The following is a 17,919-nucleotide window of genomic DNA, read 5'->3' as shown; positions in this document are numbered from 1 at the left end:
GTTGCTGACACGCTGGGAGGGCAAGGCGGAAAGTTAATCAGATGCTTTTTATTCCGGGAGATGGTCTTTCCCTCCGGACAGAGCCTTCTGATGGGATCAGTGGACAGGGTCAGGAGGGTGTGAGCCCGGGTCAGGCAGGTAAAGGGGATCTGAGAGAAGGCTGCAGGGGAGAGGAGCTAACTGTGGGGTGGTGGGAGTAAGAACAACGTTAGGGAGGGGGAGATAAGGGACCGAATAGTGACGGGGATTGCCTCCGTTCTCTGCAGTTGGCAGCAGAAGCACAGATGGCATCAGAATCTGATGCCAGGATTCAAGAACCGCTGTGCTCTAGGCTGGAGAAGTGGGAAAGGGAAGTGCAATGGGTGTGGTCCAACAATGTCAGCAGGACACAGCCTCTGCTGAGGCTGCATGAGAAGTTAAAATCTGCAAAGACAAAGCAGTACCTCAAAGCACTGGGTGGGATGGTGGCTCAGTGGTTAGCAATGCTGCTTAATAACGCCAGGAGCCTGGGTTTGATTCCACCCTTGGGTGAGTGTCTGTGTGAAGTTTGGCATGTTCTCCCCCTTGTGTCTGTGTTGGTTACCTCTGGGTGTTCTGGCTTCCTCCCACAGTCCAAAGATCTGCACTTTAGGGTGGATCAGCTGTGCGAAAGTGTGCAGGTGAGCTTGCATCTTGGATGACCATGTTAGTTTTGGTTCCTTCATTTGTAAATCCCAGAACTTTTTTAAACTTACATTCTCAAGATAGCTTTTAACAATAGTTGTCATCTCAGCTCAGATAATGGATTGAAGGTGAGACATTGAAGTCTGTCTGTGTCCCAATGTTAGGTGAAACTGATTGTATTTCTAAAGTGGGAGCTACAGAATCCTACATGGATTTATGCAGTTTTTTAGTAATTCGGAATAAATGACTTCTGCAAGGAAATGTACAAACAACTGACCAGGAACACGACAGGCAACTACCAGCTGATCTGACCAAAGAGCACAACCGTGAACTGACAGCATTCATCAAGACTTCTGATCCAATCCTTCCAGAAGCTCAGCATCCATGGGCTAGTTGAATCCGTGGATGTGTCAGTACTCTACACCAGCATTCCTCATGATGATGGCATCACAGTAACAGCTTCAGTACTCAATACCAACAACTGCCAATCTCTGAGCACTGTCCTACAACTCATCCGCTTCATTCTCAACCACATTTTCACCTTTGGCAACCAGTTCTTCATCCAGACACATTGAACAGCCATGGGGACCAAATTTTCACCCCAGTATGCCAACATTTTCATGCAGAGGTTCGAACAAGGCTTCTTTTCTGCACAGGACCTCCAACCAACACTACACACCAGATATATTGATGACATTTCTTCCTCTGGACCCATGGTGAGGAGTCACTGAAACAACGATACTGTGATATTAACAAGTTTCATCCCACCATCACACTCGCCACATTCTTTAGTATCTGTCTCATTTTTGAACACATGCAGCTCTATCAAGGATGGGTATCTCAGCACTTCTCTGTACCACAAACCTACGGATAACCTGACAGTGCTACACTTCTCTAGTGAAACATATTAAAACAGCCACCCCCTCTGGACAAGTCCTTCACATACACAGGATCTGTTCAGGTGAGGAGGAACATGGCAGACACTTGGAAGTACACAAACATTCTCTCATAAGAACGGGGTACAATGTTCAACTTATCAACTGCCAGTTCCAATGTGTCACAGCAAGAAATTGGAATGACTTCCTTTAGGAGACAGACACGAGCTGCAACCAAAATGGTACCCTTTGTTGTCCAGTACTTCTCAGGAGCTGAAACACAACGCCATGTTCTTCACAGCCTGCAACACATTATTGATAAGGATGAGCACCTCGCCAAGACCTTCCTCACGCCTCCACTTCTCGCCTTCAAACAACCGCCAAACTTTAAACAGATAATTGTTCTCAGAAAACTGCCTGGCCTTCAGGACAACACAATACAACTCTGTCACGGCAGATGATGAAAGACGTATCAGTGTGTTGACATGATTACCACCATTACACGTGGGGACACCACCCACCGTGAGTACAGCAGGTACTCATGTGACTCAGCCAACATTGTTTATCTCATACGCTGCAGGCAATGATGCCCTGAGTCTTGGTATATTGGTAAGACCCAGCAAAGGCAACAGCAACAGATGAATGGACACTGCACAACAATCACCAGCGAGGAGTGTTCCCTTCCAGTCGGGAAATACTCCAGTGGTCCGGGACATTCAGCCTTGGACCTTCGGGTGACTATCCTTCAAGGCAGACTTCAGGACAAGCAATCACGGAAAGTGGCTGTGCAGAGGCTGATAGCCAAGTTCAATACCCATGGAGATGGCCTCAACCAGGACCTTGGGTTCATGTCACACTACACTATACATTCTGTGTGTCTCTCTCTCTCACTCACACGCGTACATTCACACACACCCTTTCGCAGACTTATACCCCATTACACTCTCTCACACACACATGATCACTCGGTTTCTCCTGCACACACTCACACATAAAAGTTTGTGGGTTGAATTTGTACTTGCAGAATCGCATTTTATTTTGCTCAAAAACTCATACACGTAAGATTCTGTAATACCACGATAGAAATAGAATCCGTCTGACCTAACACTGGGCCACAGACAGACTTTAACTTAACATCTGATTGAGATGACACCTATTATTAAAAGTTGGCTTGACAACGTAACTTTTGAAAAGTTCTGGGATTTACATGTGAAGGAATCAAAACTAACATGGTCATTCTAAAAGATGGTAGAGGTCAGCTAAAGTTGTTTAATATTCCATTCCATGACACTGCAATCCTGTTGCTTTAAAGACTGTGTGTTATGATTTTGCTCCACAACCAACCGATGAAGGAGCAGCGCTTCGAAAACTAGTGATTCCAGATAAACCTGTTGGGCGACAACGTGGCATTGTGTAATTTTTAACTTTGAAAATCTGACAGTCATGCCAACATCTCCATACTGCGCTTGCTACTCGGTGTCAGCAACGAAATGCGCATGTTCTACGGTGTCAGCAAGACATTACGCATGCTCACGCAAAAAGCGGAAACACTCTGTGACTTTGTTTTGATGGACCAATGAGAAGCTCTGGAGGACCGGATGGAGACTGGTCCTCCTGCCAATCACAGCAAACCCATCGTTTGGATGCGGAAGTAGGACCATGTGCTTCTGAGGTGGTTGCTGCTTCTGCTCCCCTCTCTCTGAATGAAGATTGAGCTTCACCCCAGACTGCAACTTCCTTCCTCTGTCCAACATCTGTGAGTACAACACACTTTTCTCAACCCCTTTTCCATTCTGGGGTTGAGCTGTTGACTTGCAGGAACTGAAGGGAAACGGAGTGAATCCAGGGAGAGGACAGACTCTGGAAAAGTTAAAAACAATGACTGCAGATGCTGAAAACCAAATACTGGATTAGTGGTGCTGGAAGAGCACAGCAGTTCAGGCAGCATCCAACGAGCAGCGAAATCGACGTTTCGGGCAAAAGCCCTTCATCAAGAATAAAGGCAGTGAGCCTGAAGCGTGGAGAGATAAGCTAGAGGAGGGTGGGGGTGGGGAGAGAGTAGCATAGAATACAATGGGTGAGTGGGGGAGGAGATGAAGGTGATAGGTCAAGGAGGAGAGGGTGGAGTGGATAGTTGGAAAAGAAGATAGGCAGGTCGGACAAGTCAAGGAGACAGTTACTGAGCTGGAAGTTTGAAACTAGGATGAGGTGGGGGAAGGGGAAATGAGGAAGATGAGGCGTTCTTCCGCCTCGGAACACTTCAACCCGAGGGCATCAATGTGGTCTTCAACAGCTTCCTCATTTCCCCTTCCCCCACCTCATCCTAGTTTCAAACTTCCAGCTCAGTAACTGTCTCCTTGACTTGTCCGGACTTGTCCGACCTGCCTATCTTCTTTTCCACCTATCCACTCCACCCTCTCCTCCTTGACCTATCACCTTCATCTCCTCCCCCACTCACCCATTGTACTCTATGCTACTCTCTCCCCACCCCCAACCCTCCTCTGGAAAAATTAGTCCAGGTCTTTTTTCAATGGCAAATACAGGAGAATTGACATTTCAGGCTCGAGCCTTTCATCAGTAATGATGTGTGGATGAACAAAGGGGCCTCTGCGTCCTTCTAATCCAGTCAGTGCAAGTTGTCAGACAGGTGCAGCAAGTAGTGAGTAAAGCAAGTGGTATATTAGCAAGAGGAATTGAGTTCAGAAGTGGGGACGCCTTCCTGCAGTTTGGGCGTAACTGAATATATCCAAGGCTGAGTTCATCTGAGTTTTGAACAACAAGATGTGATGGTTATGGGGGAAGAAAGACCAATACAGATCACTTACAGAAACAGACCCTTCAGTCCAATTAGTCCATGCTGACTATGTTCTCAAACTAAACTGGACCCACCTGCCTGTGTTTCACCTGTATCCCTCTGAACCTTTTATATTGGAGTCATAGAGATGTACAGCACAGAAACTGACCCTTCGGTCCAATTTGTCACTGCCTATCAGTTATCCTAATCTAGTCTATTTGCCAGCCCTGGGCCCATATCCCTTGAACCCCTTCTATTATAGACCAATCCAAATGCCTTTTAAATTCTGTAATTATACCAGTCTCCACCACTTCCTCTGGCTGGTCATTTCATACATGCACTACTCTGTGTGAAAAGGCTCCCCTTAGAGCTCTTTTATGTCTTTCCCCGTTTGCCCAAAACCTTTAGTTCTGCACTCCCCCACCCCAGGGAGAAGACTTTGTCTATTTACCCTATCCATGCCTCTCATGATTTTATAAACCTCTCAGATCATCCCTCAGCCTCCGATGCTGCAGGGGAAACAGCCCCAGCCTATTCAGCCTGTCCCGAGAGCTAATTTTTTCAAATCTGGCAACATGCTGGTAAATCTTTTCTGAACCCTTTCAAGTTTCACACCGTCCTTCTGATGGGCAGGAGACCAGAGTTGCACGCAATATTCTAAATGTGGTCTCACCAATGTCCTGTCGAGCTGCAACACCATCTACCTCCCAACCCCTTTACTCAGTGCTGTAACCGATAAAGGAAAGCATACCAAATGCTGCCTTCTCTATCATATCTACCTGGGAGTCTACCTTGAAGGAACTATGAACCTGCACTCCAAGGTCTCTTTGTTCAGCAACACTCCCCAGGAGCTTACCATAAAGTGTATAAGTCCTGCTTTGATTTGCTTTTCCAAAATAAGGTACCCCATGGCAGGCTCATGCAAAAACTACGGAGGTATGGCATTGAGGGTGCATTAGAGGTTTGGATTAGGAATTGGCTGGCTGGAAGGAGACAGAGGGTAGTAGTTGATGGTATAGGTTCATCTTGGAGTGCAGTTACTAGCGGTGTTCCACAAGGATCTGTTTTGGGACCATTGCTGTTTGTCATTTGTATAAATGACCTGGAGGAGGGGCTTGAAGGCTGGGTGAGCATGTTTGCAGATGACACGAAAGTCGGTGGAGTTGTGGACAGCGAAGAAGGATGTGGCAGGTTACAGCGGATATGGATAAGTTGCAGAGCTGGGCAGTAAGGTGGCAAATGGAATTCAATGTAGCTAAGTGTGAAGTCATTCACTTTGGTAGGAGTAACAAGAAGATGGATTACTGGGCTAATGGTAGACTACTTGGTAGTGTGGATGAGCAGAGGGATCTTGGTGTCCATTGACACAGATCTTTGAAAGTTGCCACCCAGGTAAGTAGTGCTATGAAGAAGGCATATGGTGTACTGGGCTTTATTGGTAGAGGAATTGAGTTCCGGAGTCCTGAGGTTATGTTGCAGTTGTATAAGACTCTGGTGTGGCCTCATCTGGAGTATTGTGTGCAGTTTTGGTCGCCATACTATGGGAAGGATGTGGAGGCTTTGGAACGAGTGCAGAGGAGGTTTACCAGGATGTTGCCTGGCATGGTAGGAAGATCGTATGAGGAAAGGCTGAGGCACTTGGGGCTTTTATCGTTGGAGAAAAGAAGGTTTAGGAGAGATTTGATAGAGGTGTACAAGATGATTAGGGGTTTAGATAGGGTTGACAGTGAGAACATTTTTCCGCGTATGGAGTCAGCTGTTACTTGGGGACACAGCTTTAAATTAAGGGGTGGTAGGTATAGGACAGATGTTAGGGGTAGATTTTTTACTCAGCGGGTTGTGAGTTCATGGAATGCCCTGCCAGTAGCAGTGGTGGACCCTCCCTCTTTATGGTCATTTAAGCGGGCATTGGACAAGCATATGGAGGTTATTGGGCTAGTGTAGGTTAGGTAGGCTTCAGTCGGCGCAACATCGAGGGCCGAAGGGCCTGTACTGCGCTGTATTTTTCTATATTCTATAATCCAGCACTTCACACTTATTTAAATTAAACTTCATCATTCATGTACTAATCCAAATGTCTTTTAAATGTTCTAACTGTATCTGCATCCACCCCTTTGTCTGGAAATTCATTCCACACACAAACCACTCTCTGGTGGGGGGGGGGGGAGGAAAATGGCGATCCTCATGTCCTTTTAAAATCTTTCTCCTCTCTCTCTCTTTCAAATTTTGCTCCGTAGTCTTGAACCCCCATTCTAGAGAAAGGATTTTGGCCGTTCACCTCATCTATACCCGTCACAATTTTATACTCCTCCTCTGCTCCAGTGGAAAAATTTCCAGCCCATTAACCTGAATGTAGGTATATTCATGGCAGGTCAGGCAGCATCCGAGGAGCTGCCTGACCTGCTGTGCTTTTGCAGCACCACTCTAATCTAGACTCTGGTTTCCAGCATCTGCAGTCCTTGTTTTTACCTTTTACGTCAGTATACTCATATCTACTTATGATCTGTTCAATGCTGGTGCAAGCTCGACAGGCTCAATGGCCTATTCCTGCTCCCAATTTGCACACTCCTAGTCCAGGACAGCAAGAGACCATAAAACACAGGAGCAGAAATTAGGCCTCTCAGCCCATCAGGGCTGCTGCACTATTAAGTTCTGGCTGATAAGTTTCTCAATCCCATTCTCCCACTTTCTCCCTGTAACCCTCAATCCCCTTGATACTCAAGAACCTATCTGTCTCCATCTTAAATCTACTCAGTGACCTGGCCTCCACAGCCTTCTGTAGCAATGAATTCCACATATTCACCACTCACCGGCTGAAAACGTTTCACCTTATCTTTGTTCTAAAAGATATTCCTTTTACTCTGATGCTGTGCCCTCAGGTCCTAGACTCTCGTCCCAATAGGAACATCTTCCCCATGTGCACTCTGTCCAGGCCATTCAGAATTCTGTCTGTTTGAATTAGATCTCACCCCTCCGCAAGTGTGGGCCTGTTAATCAGCATGAACCACACCCTTCGGGATGAGTTACAGCAGGAATTAGGTTCAGCAAAGTCAGAATGGAGGAAGTGTGTGTGGGATGGAGATTCTCAGCTTTTAGGGGATGAGAGAGGAAGCGAAGTTCAATATAAATTAGAATTGATCGGATGGGCTGATGGGCCAAGGAGTCGCAAAATGAGTTTAATTTAGATAAATGTGAGGTGTTACATTTTGGAAGGCAAATCAGGGCACGACTTACATAATTAATGGGAAGCGATGCTAAACAAAGTGTCCTTGCAGGTTCATAATTCCTTGAAAGTGGAATTGCAGGGAGACAGGATTGTGAAGAAGGCATTTGGTACGCTTTCCTTTATTGGTCAGAGCATTGAGTACAGGGGTTGGGAGGTCATGTTAGGCCACTTTTGGAAAACTGTGCAATTCCAGTTGCCCTCCTCTGGAAGAATATTGTGAAACTTAAAAGGGTTCAGAAAAGATTTACAAAGATGTAGGCAGAGTTGGAGGGTTTGAGCGATATGAAGATGCTGAATATGCCAGGAATAATTTCCCTGGAGCATTGGAGGCTGATGGGTGACCTTACAAGAGTTGATAAGGGGTATAGATAGGTTGGATAGCCAAAATCTTTTCCCCATGATAGGCGACTCCAAACCTAGAGTGCATAGGCTTCACGTGAAAGGAGAAAGATTTAAAACGGACCTGAGGGGCAACTTTTTCACACAGAGGATAGTGCATGTTTAGAATGAGCTGCCAGAGGAAGTGGTGGAGGCGACTACAATTACAACATTGAAAAGGCATCTGGATGGGTATGTGAATAAGAAGGATTTAGAGAGATACAGGCCAAATGCTGGCAAATGGGATTAGATGAGTTTAGGATATCTGGTCGGCATGGATGAGTTGGACCGAAGGCTGTGTTTCTGTGCTGTATGACTTTAATCATCTTGCGTGAAAGCAGAAGTGTTGTTGTGAAGATTGAACTTTCAGAGCAGCTTTCAAAGATGTTTTGCCTTTACTGGAAGCAGAAGAAGTGACAATGAAGTATTTCATTGGTAAGACAGCAACTGAGTACGTGAGCACGTTTAGGATTTTGGTGGAAAGTGGGAATTCATTGCACTGTGGGGGTGAAGTGCTTTAAGGCTTCCCAGCAGGAAGGACAGTGTGCTGATTGGGGTGCCCAGTGAAGGGTTAGGTGGAGTTTTGAGTTAAACTGCTCATTTCGGCCAGCCTCCAACATTGTATTTCCAATGCTGTCCATCAGAAGGAGCTGTGTGTAACTGGTATCGTAAGAAGCCTTATGGTTTTCAGTACTGCAGGAATGGCATTGTTTCATCAGCATTGTAAAGGTTTCTGGCAGCAGAGGGAGGTGTGGGCTGTGTTCACTAGAAACGATTAAGCATTTAGATAACATACATACGAGAGGGCAGGATGGGATTTGTCTTTCGATTTGCAGAAGGTGGGAGATTTTTGGAGCTGTGATCTGAGGCAAACACAACTGCGGTAGATCATAGAAGCCCTACAGTGTGGAAGCAGGCTATTCAGCCCATCAAGTCCATTCTGACCCCTCCGAAGAGCATCCTGCTCAAACACCCCTCCCACCCCCACCCCTTAGGGAATCAAGGATTCGGGATAATGCAAGTAAGAAGAGCTGAGATGATGGATAGATCAGCCACGATCTTAATAAATGGTTGCCATAAGGCACAAACAAATTCAAATTCGGCCAATCAGTTTAGATTTTGCCCCAAAATAACAAAGTCCAATCAAGTCTGAATTAAATATTTTGATAATATTAACACCAATAAAATGATCCGATGTTTTGGACTATAACACCAGGCATTTTTGTGAGTTTTAATATTCTCTGTGTTGGACATAAAGAGTAAAGTTGTTAATTTTTACTTTAAATATTTACCTCTGGGATAGTTCTTTGCCTCTCAAACTTTTACATATTACTGCATGGGGTGAATCACTTCTGTGTTGATGGTTTAATTTAGCAGAGGGGGTTACCCCGTGTCGTAACAGTGCTGCAACATAACAAAAGTGAATGAATTGACTGCACACATTGAAGAGAATGATTTTGATCTGGGACTCCTTACAGAGACATGGCTTCAGGATGACAAGGATTGGATCCTAAATATTGAGGGGATTTGTGGCATTCAAGTCGAATGGGAAGCTCGGTAAAGGTAGAGGGTTGACACTGCTAATCAAAGCACTGATCACAGGGTAGTCTGGTGTCAGCTCGGATTTCAGGTCCTGGTTTCTTTGTCCTCTATTGATCTCCCTGTTCCCACACAGTTGTTGTCCGTTCTCAGCTCTGCTTCATTTCTGCTGAAGCTTTAACCTCCTTTGACACCTTCCAGAACAATAAATCATTCAGTCAATCAAAGTCCAGCCCACAATCTCCCAGCCTGTCAACCATCCAGACACAGAGTATCATACCAGAAAATATAACAAAAAAGATGAAAAGTTAGAATTAAATAGGTGCTTGTGTCTGTTCATTGGCAAGTAAACGAGAAACAGGGGTCTGCCAAGAATCTTACAGTGCCCTAATTGAAGAATTGTCTCTCCCTTACATCTATGTATTCGGACCCAGCTATGATTTATAACAATATTTACATCAACAGAAATAAAGCACCTGTTATGCAATAGACCTAGAGATATACAGTATGGAACTAGACTTTTTCTCTCTCTCGTGTGTGCGTGCGCGCACACACACACCAAGGTCTATGGGGTGAATTTGTATTTGCAGTTACCATGTATTTTGCTCAAAAAATGCACAATCTGCAGGCAGACAATACATAGTATATTTTATAAATTCCACTTTGGAAATAGAACCAGTCTGATTCAAAAACTGGGATACAGACAGACTCTGGCCTCACACCTTTCATGCATTGTCTGAGCTGAGTTGTCATCTTTTCTTATAAAACCTTAAGTTATCTCGAGTAGGTGTCTTATAAGAAGTTCTGGGGTTTCCATATTAATGACACCAGCAACTCTTTCTAAAAGATGAAAGACTTTACAATCCAGGTTTCTTCAATGTATCATTTCAGTGGCATGACTCTAGTGTTTTGCTGTAAACTCAGTGTCTTATGATCTTATACTCCACAACCACCTGATGAAGGAGCAGTGCTCCGAAAGCTAGTGCTTCCAAATAAACCTGTTGGACTGGCGTCATGTGATTTTTATCTTTGCCCAGGTTAGGGTGGATTGGCCCTGCTAAATTACCCATAGTGCTCAGGGTTTTGCAGGTGTGGGAGAATTGTTAGAAGCGATTTGATTCCACCTTCTCGTGACTGTCTGTGTGAACTTTGGTATGTTCTCCTCCTTCTGTCTGCGTGGGTTACCTCTGGGTGCTCCGGTTTCCTCCCACAGTCCAAGGATCTGCAGTTTCGGATGGATCGGCTGTGCTAAAGTGTCCAGGGATGTGCAGGTTAGAGTGGGTTAGCCATGGGGAACTGCAGGGCTGTAGAGTAAGTTGATGAGTCTGGGTGGGATGCTGTGTGGAAGGTCGGTGTGAATTTGATATGTGAAATGGCCTGCAGGGATTATATAATTCTCCTGCTTTAGCCACATGTGGATTGAGAAATGACTGCTGTGGGAGGAGTAGGTTCCAGTTCATGGGACACTGCCCCAGTCCTGGGGAAGGTGGGAATTGTGCTGGCTCTCTCCCCACCCACTGCCCCCATCCATTCTCTCTCGCCCCGCAACTCTCTGCCCCCCATTTTCTCTCTCTCGCCCTCATTGTCTTCCTCCACCCTTTGTCCCCCGAGTCTTTCCTTTCCACCCCCACCACCCTCTGTTCCCCCCAGTCTCTCATGGCCCCCACAATCTGTCACCCTGTCCATTCTGTATCTCTTCCAACTCCCACTAAACTTTCTCATGCCTCGAGCTCTCTTTGATCGCTGTATCAAGCTCATCTCAGAAGAGAGAGAGAGAGAATGGTTGGTGATGACACTGCCTGGGAGATAGGGGTGCACGAGAAATGGCTGATCTTTCAAACTGAGTATAGCTAAAATAATATATTCAGAAACAGCATTAAAGTTTGAACGCATGTTCAATTTTATATTAAGACAAAGCTGCAGCCATCTTTCTCAAACTTGCTTTGAACTATGTGCAGTTGAGGACAGGCTGTTCGGGGTGAATGAGGCTTTTGTCCAAAATGTCAATTTTCCTGCTCCTTGGATGTTGCCTGACCTGCTGTGCTTTTCCAGCACCACAGTCTTGACTCTAATCTCCAGCATCTGCAGTACTCACTTTCGCCTGTTAGGGGTGAATGGCCGATTCCTAGTCTTGAAAAATTGGTTCTGTTAGAAGGTGTAGAGGTGTATTCTACCTTCAAGAGAGTTGAAAAGTGAGCAGAACCACCTGACATAGCACCAAACGTTCTGAACAAGGTAACAATTTAACATTTTAACAGCTCAGTAGCTGGGTTGCCTGGAGACAAAAATATACTCAATTTTGGCCAATTGATTTAAATCTTGCCCCAAAATACTGAATTCCAATCAAGTTTGAATTTAGTATTTTGCGAATATTGGTTAGCACTGCTGCCTCACACCACCATGGTCGATTCCAGCCTTGGGTGACAGTCTGTGTGGAGTTTGCACATTCTCCCCGTGTCTGCTTGGGTTTCCTCTGGATGCTCCGGTTTCTTCCCACAATCCAAAGATGTGCAGGTTTGGAGAGGGCACTTCTTGAGGGGAATTAACTTTCACACTTTTTTTCTACTCCTTAGGTCCCTTTTAAATCTTTCCCCTCTCGCCCTCAACCTATGCTCTCCAGTTTGGGAATCCCCTACCCTGAGAAAAAGATGAGTAGTCAAATAAAATGTCGAGTCGCAGGATAAATATAAAATGTCGCTCCAGCCTTTCTTGTCTCCATTTGTCATTTGGGCACAAAACCTGTCAGTAACACCAGCAACTTCACAGAGCGTCTTGCGCATGCTCCTCGGTGACAACACACACTGCGCATGTTCGCCGGTGTCAGCAAAACCTGTGCGTGCTCCTGGTTGTCTGCGGAAACTGCGCGTGATCTCCTTTTGTTGGGCCAATAGGAAGCACTGGAGGACCGGAAGGAGCGTAGTCCTCCTGCTAATCAGAGACACCCTATTGTCTCTCTCTCTCAAAATCTCAATTTATGGAGGGGACAGATTCTGGAAAAGTTGGGCCAGGTCTGTGTCTCAGTTGGCAAACTCATGGAAAATGCAGTACCATGATGTGAAGTGATAGCATTCCCTTGTGGGGTGGGGAAGCAGAAAGGAAATGCATTGTTTAACTGGTGATATATTGGGATGTGGAGAAAGTGAGGACTGCAAATGTTGGAGATCAGAGTCGAAAAGTGTGGTGCTCGAAACGCACAGCAGATGAGGCAGCATCCGAGGAGCAGGAGAGTCAGCGTTACAGGCACGAGCCCTTCATCAGGAATGTGTATAAAGGGGCCTCAGCATCCTTCCATACCAGTCAATGCCAGTTGTCAGATAGATGTAGCAAGCAATGAGCAAAGTACGTGTTATATTAGCAAGAGTAATTGAGTCCAGAAGTGGGGATGTCTTCCTGCAGTTATGGGATCATTGAATATAATCAAGGCTGAGTTCATCTGATTTTGGAACAACAAAGAAGGGGATGTTTATGGGGGAAGGCAAGAAAATGGTTTTCAGACCATTGCAGAACAGTTACCGAGTCAAACAGCACAGAAACAGTCCCTTCAGTCCAACTACTCCATGCTATGTTCTCAAACTAATCTAATCCCACCTGCCAGTGTTTGGCCTATATCCCTCTGTCACAAAGCTGGTCCTTTTACTAAAAGCTGGTCCTTCTTCTCAAGGATGCTGTGTCCTTAGTTTTTTTCAGAGCGATGGTAAAAAAAACCCAGGCTCCGAAGCGACTGGTTTAGTACAGAGATGAAAAATGGTATTGGGAGGCATTTTTGGCATATGTGAACAGATGAGACTTGAGGCCAAAGCTTTTATGTTTTAGAAGTGACCTGTATAATGAAAGGGTGTGGTCAGTCCTGAAAGCTGAAGTCTCGTTTGGGTTAAGCAGTGGACTATGTGGAGAATGACTGCTAACATTCTCTCCTTCTTCTGGCCTTCTAACTTCAACTGTAAGCCTCTGTTTCAGTTTTACTTTGTTTAAGGGGTTTTTCTTTGGTACTGTTGTGTACCAGCATTGCAAAGAGTGTTAAGAGTTTCTCCACAGCTTGTACTGTACTTAATAAAGGTTGTTTTTCACAGAAGTTGGCGTATTGCAGTGTAAGAAGCTTCAAGCAAAAGAACTTAACAAAGGAACCTAAGGGATGAGTCTTTCATGCAGAAAGTGGCGTGTTTAAGGAAAGAGCTGTCAGAGGAAGTGGTGGGTGCTGGTACAATTATGACATTAAAAGGCATCTGGATGGGTATACGATTAGGAAGGGTTGAGACGATGTGGGCCAAATGCTGGCAAATCGGCCGAGATTAGGTTAGGTTATCTAGTTGGCACGGATGAATTAGACCGAAGGGTCTGTTTCTGTGCCTAATATCTCTATCACTCTGGCTTGCCACTAACATTTGCCACATCTATGTGTACAGTTTCTCTCTGGTGTCAGTGTCAATGCCTTGATATCTCATTCTTAACCGGACTGGCAGTGATGACTTTTGTAATCTTTTCTTACAGACTATCTAAAGACAGAAGTTTCAAAGTCAACAGATAAAGGGCTTATGTTCAAAATGTTGATTCTCCTGCTTCTCTGATGCTGCGCTTTTCCAGCGATGCAGTTTTTGACTCTGACGCTCCAGCGTCTCCAGTCCTCCCTTTCACGTCAGTGTCTGACAGTTACTCAATCCATCAGGACCGCAACAATTTTCAACTATGATTCTGTGAGAAGGAGCAAAGCTTTCTTTTTGGTTCCTGTTTGAGTACGGGGGCACTGGTTGAAAGACCCAATTGTTGCAGCGCACTGAGTGTGGAGCCTGAAACAACTCTACTGCCTGGAAAGAAGAATTCATGGCGGGGTTGTACATGTGTGTGTGCAGCTGAAGCTTCGGCCATGGAGAAACCCGAGGAAACACGCCCTGTTGAGAAACCATGGAATTGTGGCGACTGCGGGAAGGACTTCTGTGTCCCATCTGTCCTGGCGGCTCATCAGTGCAATCACACTGGGAAGAGGCCATTCTCCTGCCCCGAGCGGGCAAAGGGCTTTACTTGCTCCTGTGTCCTGCGAGCCCACCAGCATATCCACACTGGAGAGAGGACGTTTTACTGCTCTGTATGTGGGAAAGGGTTCACTTGGGTGGACAACCTCCAGACCCACCAGCAATGTCACGCAGGGGAGAGGCTCTTCAGTTGCCATGAGTGCGGGAAAGCCATCAGCGACTCCTCCAACCTGCTGACGCACTGGCGAGTCCACACGGGGGAGAGGCCCTTCAGCTGCCCAGAGTGTAGGAAGGCCTTCAGCAATTCCTCCATCCTGCTGGCCCATCAGTGGGTCCACACGGGAGAGAGGCCCTTCAGCTGCCCAGAGTGTGGGAAGGCATTCAGCAATTCCTCCATCCTGCTGGCCCATCAGCGGGTCCATACGGGAGAGAGGCCCTTCAGCTGCCCAGAGTGCGGGAAGGCCTTCAGCTGTTCCTCCTCCCTGCTGATCCACCAGCGAATCCACACTGGGGAGAGGCCCTTCAGCTGCCCAGAGTGTGGGAAGGCCTTCAGGAAATCTTCCCACCTGCTGGCCCATCAGCAGATCCACACGGGGGAGAGGCCCTTCAGCTGCCCAGAGTGCGGGAAGGCCTTCAGCTATTCCTCCTCCCTGCTGACCCACCGGCGAATCCACACGGGGGAGAGGCCCTTCAGCTGCCCAGAGTGTAGGAAGGCCTTCAGCAATTCCTCCATCCTGCTGGCCCATCAGTGGGTCCACACGGGAGAGAGGCCCTTCAGCTGCCCAGAGTGTGGGAAGGCATTCAGCAATTCCTCCATCCTGCTGGCCCATCAGCGGGTCCATACGGGAGAGAGGCCCTTCAGCTGCCCAGAGTGCAGGAAGGCCTTCAGCTATTCCTCCTCCCTGCTGACCCACCGGCGAATCCACACGGGGGAGAGGCCCTTCAGCTGCCCAGAGTGCGGGAAGGCCTTCAGCTATTCCTCCTCCCTGCTGACCCACCGGCGAATCCACACTGGGGAGAGGCCCTTCAGCTGCCCAGAGTGTGGGAAGGCCTTCAGGAAATCGTCCCACCTGCTGGCCCATCAGCGGGTCCACACGGGGGAGAGGCCCTTCAGCTGCCCAGAGTGTGGGAAGGCCTTCAGCAATTCCTTCAACCTGCTGGCCCATCAGCGGGTCCACACGGGGGAGAGGCCCTTCAGCTGCCCCAAGTGCGGGAAGGTCTTCAGCAGTACCTCCACCCTACTGAGACACCAGCGGGTCCACACGGGGGAGAGGCCTTTTGCCTGCTCTGAGTGTTGTAAGGCCTTCAGCAATTCCTCTGACCTGTTGTCCCACCGGCGGGTCCACACCAGGGAAAGGCTATTCAGCTGCCCCGAGTGTGGGAAGGGGTTCACCCGCTCCTCCAACCTGCTGGCTCACCAATGGGTTCACACCGGGGAGAAGCCGTTTGCCTGCCCTGACTGTGGGCGGAGGTTCACGTTGTTCTGCAACTTGCGGAGGCACCAGCAGGGGCACCAGTGCATCCAACAATCAGATTCCACCAGTGACACTGCTGTGGGTCACCCCCAAGGCTGAACCTCCTGCCCATTCTGACAGTGGGTGCAGTGAGCTTTTTTTTGTTTTGTGCTGGACTCGCACCACCCTCTTTCCCCCCCCCCCCCACCCCAACAAGCCCACCTACATGGCTCAGGGGTGGCATGGTGACTCTGTGGTTAGTACCACTGCCTCATGATGCTGACCTGGGTTCAATTTCACACTCGGGGTGACAGTCTGTGTGTAGCTTTCACGATGACCACCCCCCCACCCCGCCCCAGCACGTCTGTATGGGTTTCCTCTGAGTGCTCTGGTTTCCTTCCCATGGTCTAAAGGTTAGGATGGATTGGCCCATCTAAATTGTCCCATAGTGTTCAGGGATGTGTAGGTGTGGTGCATTACAGGGGTAAATGTAGAGGAATAGGGATAAGGGAATGGGTCTGGCTGGGTTACTCTGCGGAGGGCCAGTGTGGACTTGTTGGGCCAAAGGGCCTGTTTCCATACTGTAGGGAATCTATTCTTTCAAAAAAATTCCTCCAAGCAATATTGATAAAATATGCCGAGTTGGACAAAGTATCCCATCAAGTTTGAGACAAACCCAGAGTTGAAGAAGTCACATGACACCATGTTACAGTGCAACAAGTTTATTTGAAATCACAAGCTTTAGGAGCATTGCTTTTTCATGAGTGCTGCTCCTTCATCACATCATCTGGCGCCGTGTGACTTCTGACCTTGTCCTCCCCAATTCAACACCAGCACCTCTGCATCAGAGTTGACGAATTAGATTGGATTTTATTTGGCCTGATTTAGTGAGATGTTCATTTGGAAACTCAAAACTGTCGGACCGACAAAGAGATGCGAATCATAGAGTCCCACAGCAGGAGACAGGACCTTCGGCCCAACATGGTCCACGCCGAACAAACTGTCCATCAACACTAAGCCCATTTCCCTGCACTTGGCCCATTTCCTTCCATACCTTTCCTATCCACGTATTTGTCCAAATGCCTTTTTAAATGTTGTTAATCGACCCACCTCAACCACTTCCGCTGGCATTTCATTCCATATGTGTACCACCCTCTGCGTAAAAAGAAACATTGCCCCTCACATTCCCTTTTATTCTTTTTCCTCGAACCTTAAACTGATGCCCTCTAGCCCTCACTTCCCCAACCCTGGGGTAAACGTCTGAGTGCATTCACCCTCTCACGATCTCTTCACTTCTCTAAGGGCCTCTCTCAGTCTCTAATGCTCTAAATAAACATTACTTAGCTTGTCCAACCTCTCCCTTTTACATAGACCCTTGAATCCTGGTAACATCCTTGTGTATGTCTTCAGCACTCTTCCAAGTTTAATAACATATTTGTTATAGACACTGCCCTGTCTACATATTTTGTTGGAAATATAGGACCTAATCCAAACTGGATAATCTGGCTGATGGGACAGGAAACCACTTCCTTTCTTGAGACAAGTCTCCTGGAGAGAACTGGCTGGCTGACTGATCTACTGACCCTCACAGTGCCCCACTGCCCTCAGTTATCTGGAGAGAGTCCACACATTTGCCTAAGGTGGTGCTTGAAACCTTTATCATCTTTGGGATGGATCCCCATTCATTCCGTGCTATGGAGTCATGCAGCCTGGAAACAGACCCTTCAGACCAACCAGTCCATGATCCCCAACTAAACTAGTGCCACCCATCTGCTCCTGGCCTGTATCCAGTTTGTTAATAGTTTTGTTCAACGTGAGAGTTGGACAAATAAATTGCTGATTGTTGATTTTAAAGTGTTGGGGATTTATTCTTATCACTAGAGCAGGTTACACCACTTTTAATGCTAATTTTACAGATTATCAGGTGACACGGTCCTCTGGGTGTTTCTGTTTGAGAAAGGTGGTGCTGTCAGCCTTCACTTTATAAGAGTATTGACGTGATGTACTGCTGAATGCAATGGAG

At 47.0% G+C, this 17,919-nt stretch overlaps 1 protein-coding gene across 1 annotated transcript in view; it reads left to right on the top strand.

The window, feature by feature from the left end:
* The window catches only part of LOC140460057 (uncharacterized), a 71,699-nt gene extending 53,949 nt beyond the window's left edge, over window positions 1-17,750 (top strand). The window contains exon 4 of the mRNA XM_072554463.1: window positions 14,161-17,750. Within this exon, the coding sequence (XP_072410564.1) occupies window positions 14,161-16,016 (1,856 nt within the window). The 3' untranslated portion in view covers window positions 16,017-17,750. The remainder of the gene's footprint in view (window positions 1-14,160) is intronic.
* Window positions 17,751-17,919: the final 169 nt, after the last annotated feature.

This window comes from Chiloscyllium punctatum, chromosome 36 (genome assembly GCF_047496795.1).
Source record: "Chiloscyllium punctatum isolate Juve2018m chromosome 36, sChiPun1.3, whole genome shotgun sequence".
Lineage (NCBI taxonomy): Eukaryota > Metazoa > Chordata > Chondrichthyes > Orectolobiformes > Hemiscylliidae > Chiloscyllium > Chiloscyllium punctatum.
The sequence above is the reverse complement of the archived record's forward strand: the minus strand, read 5'-3'. Positions and strand labels throughout refer to the sequence as shown.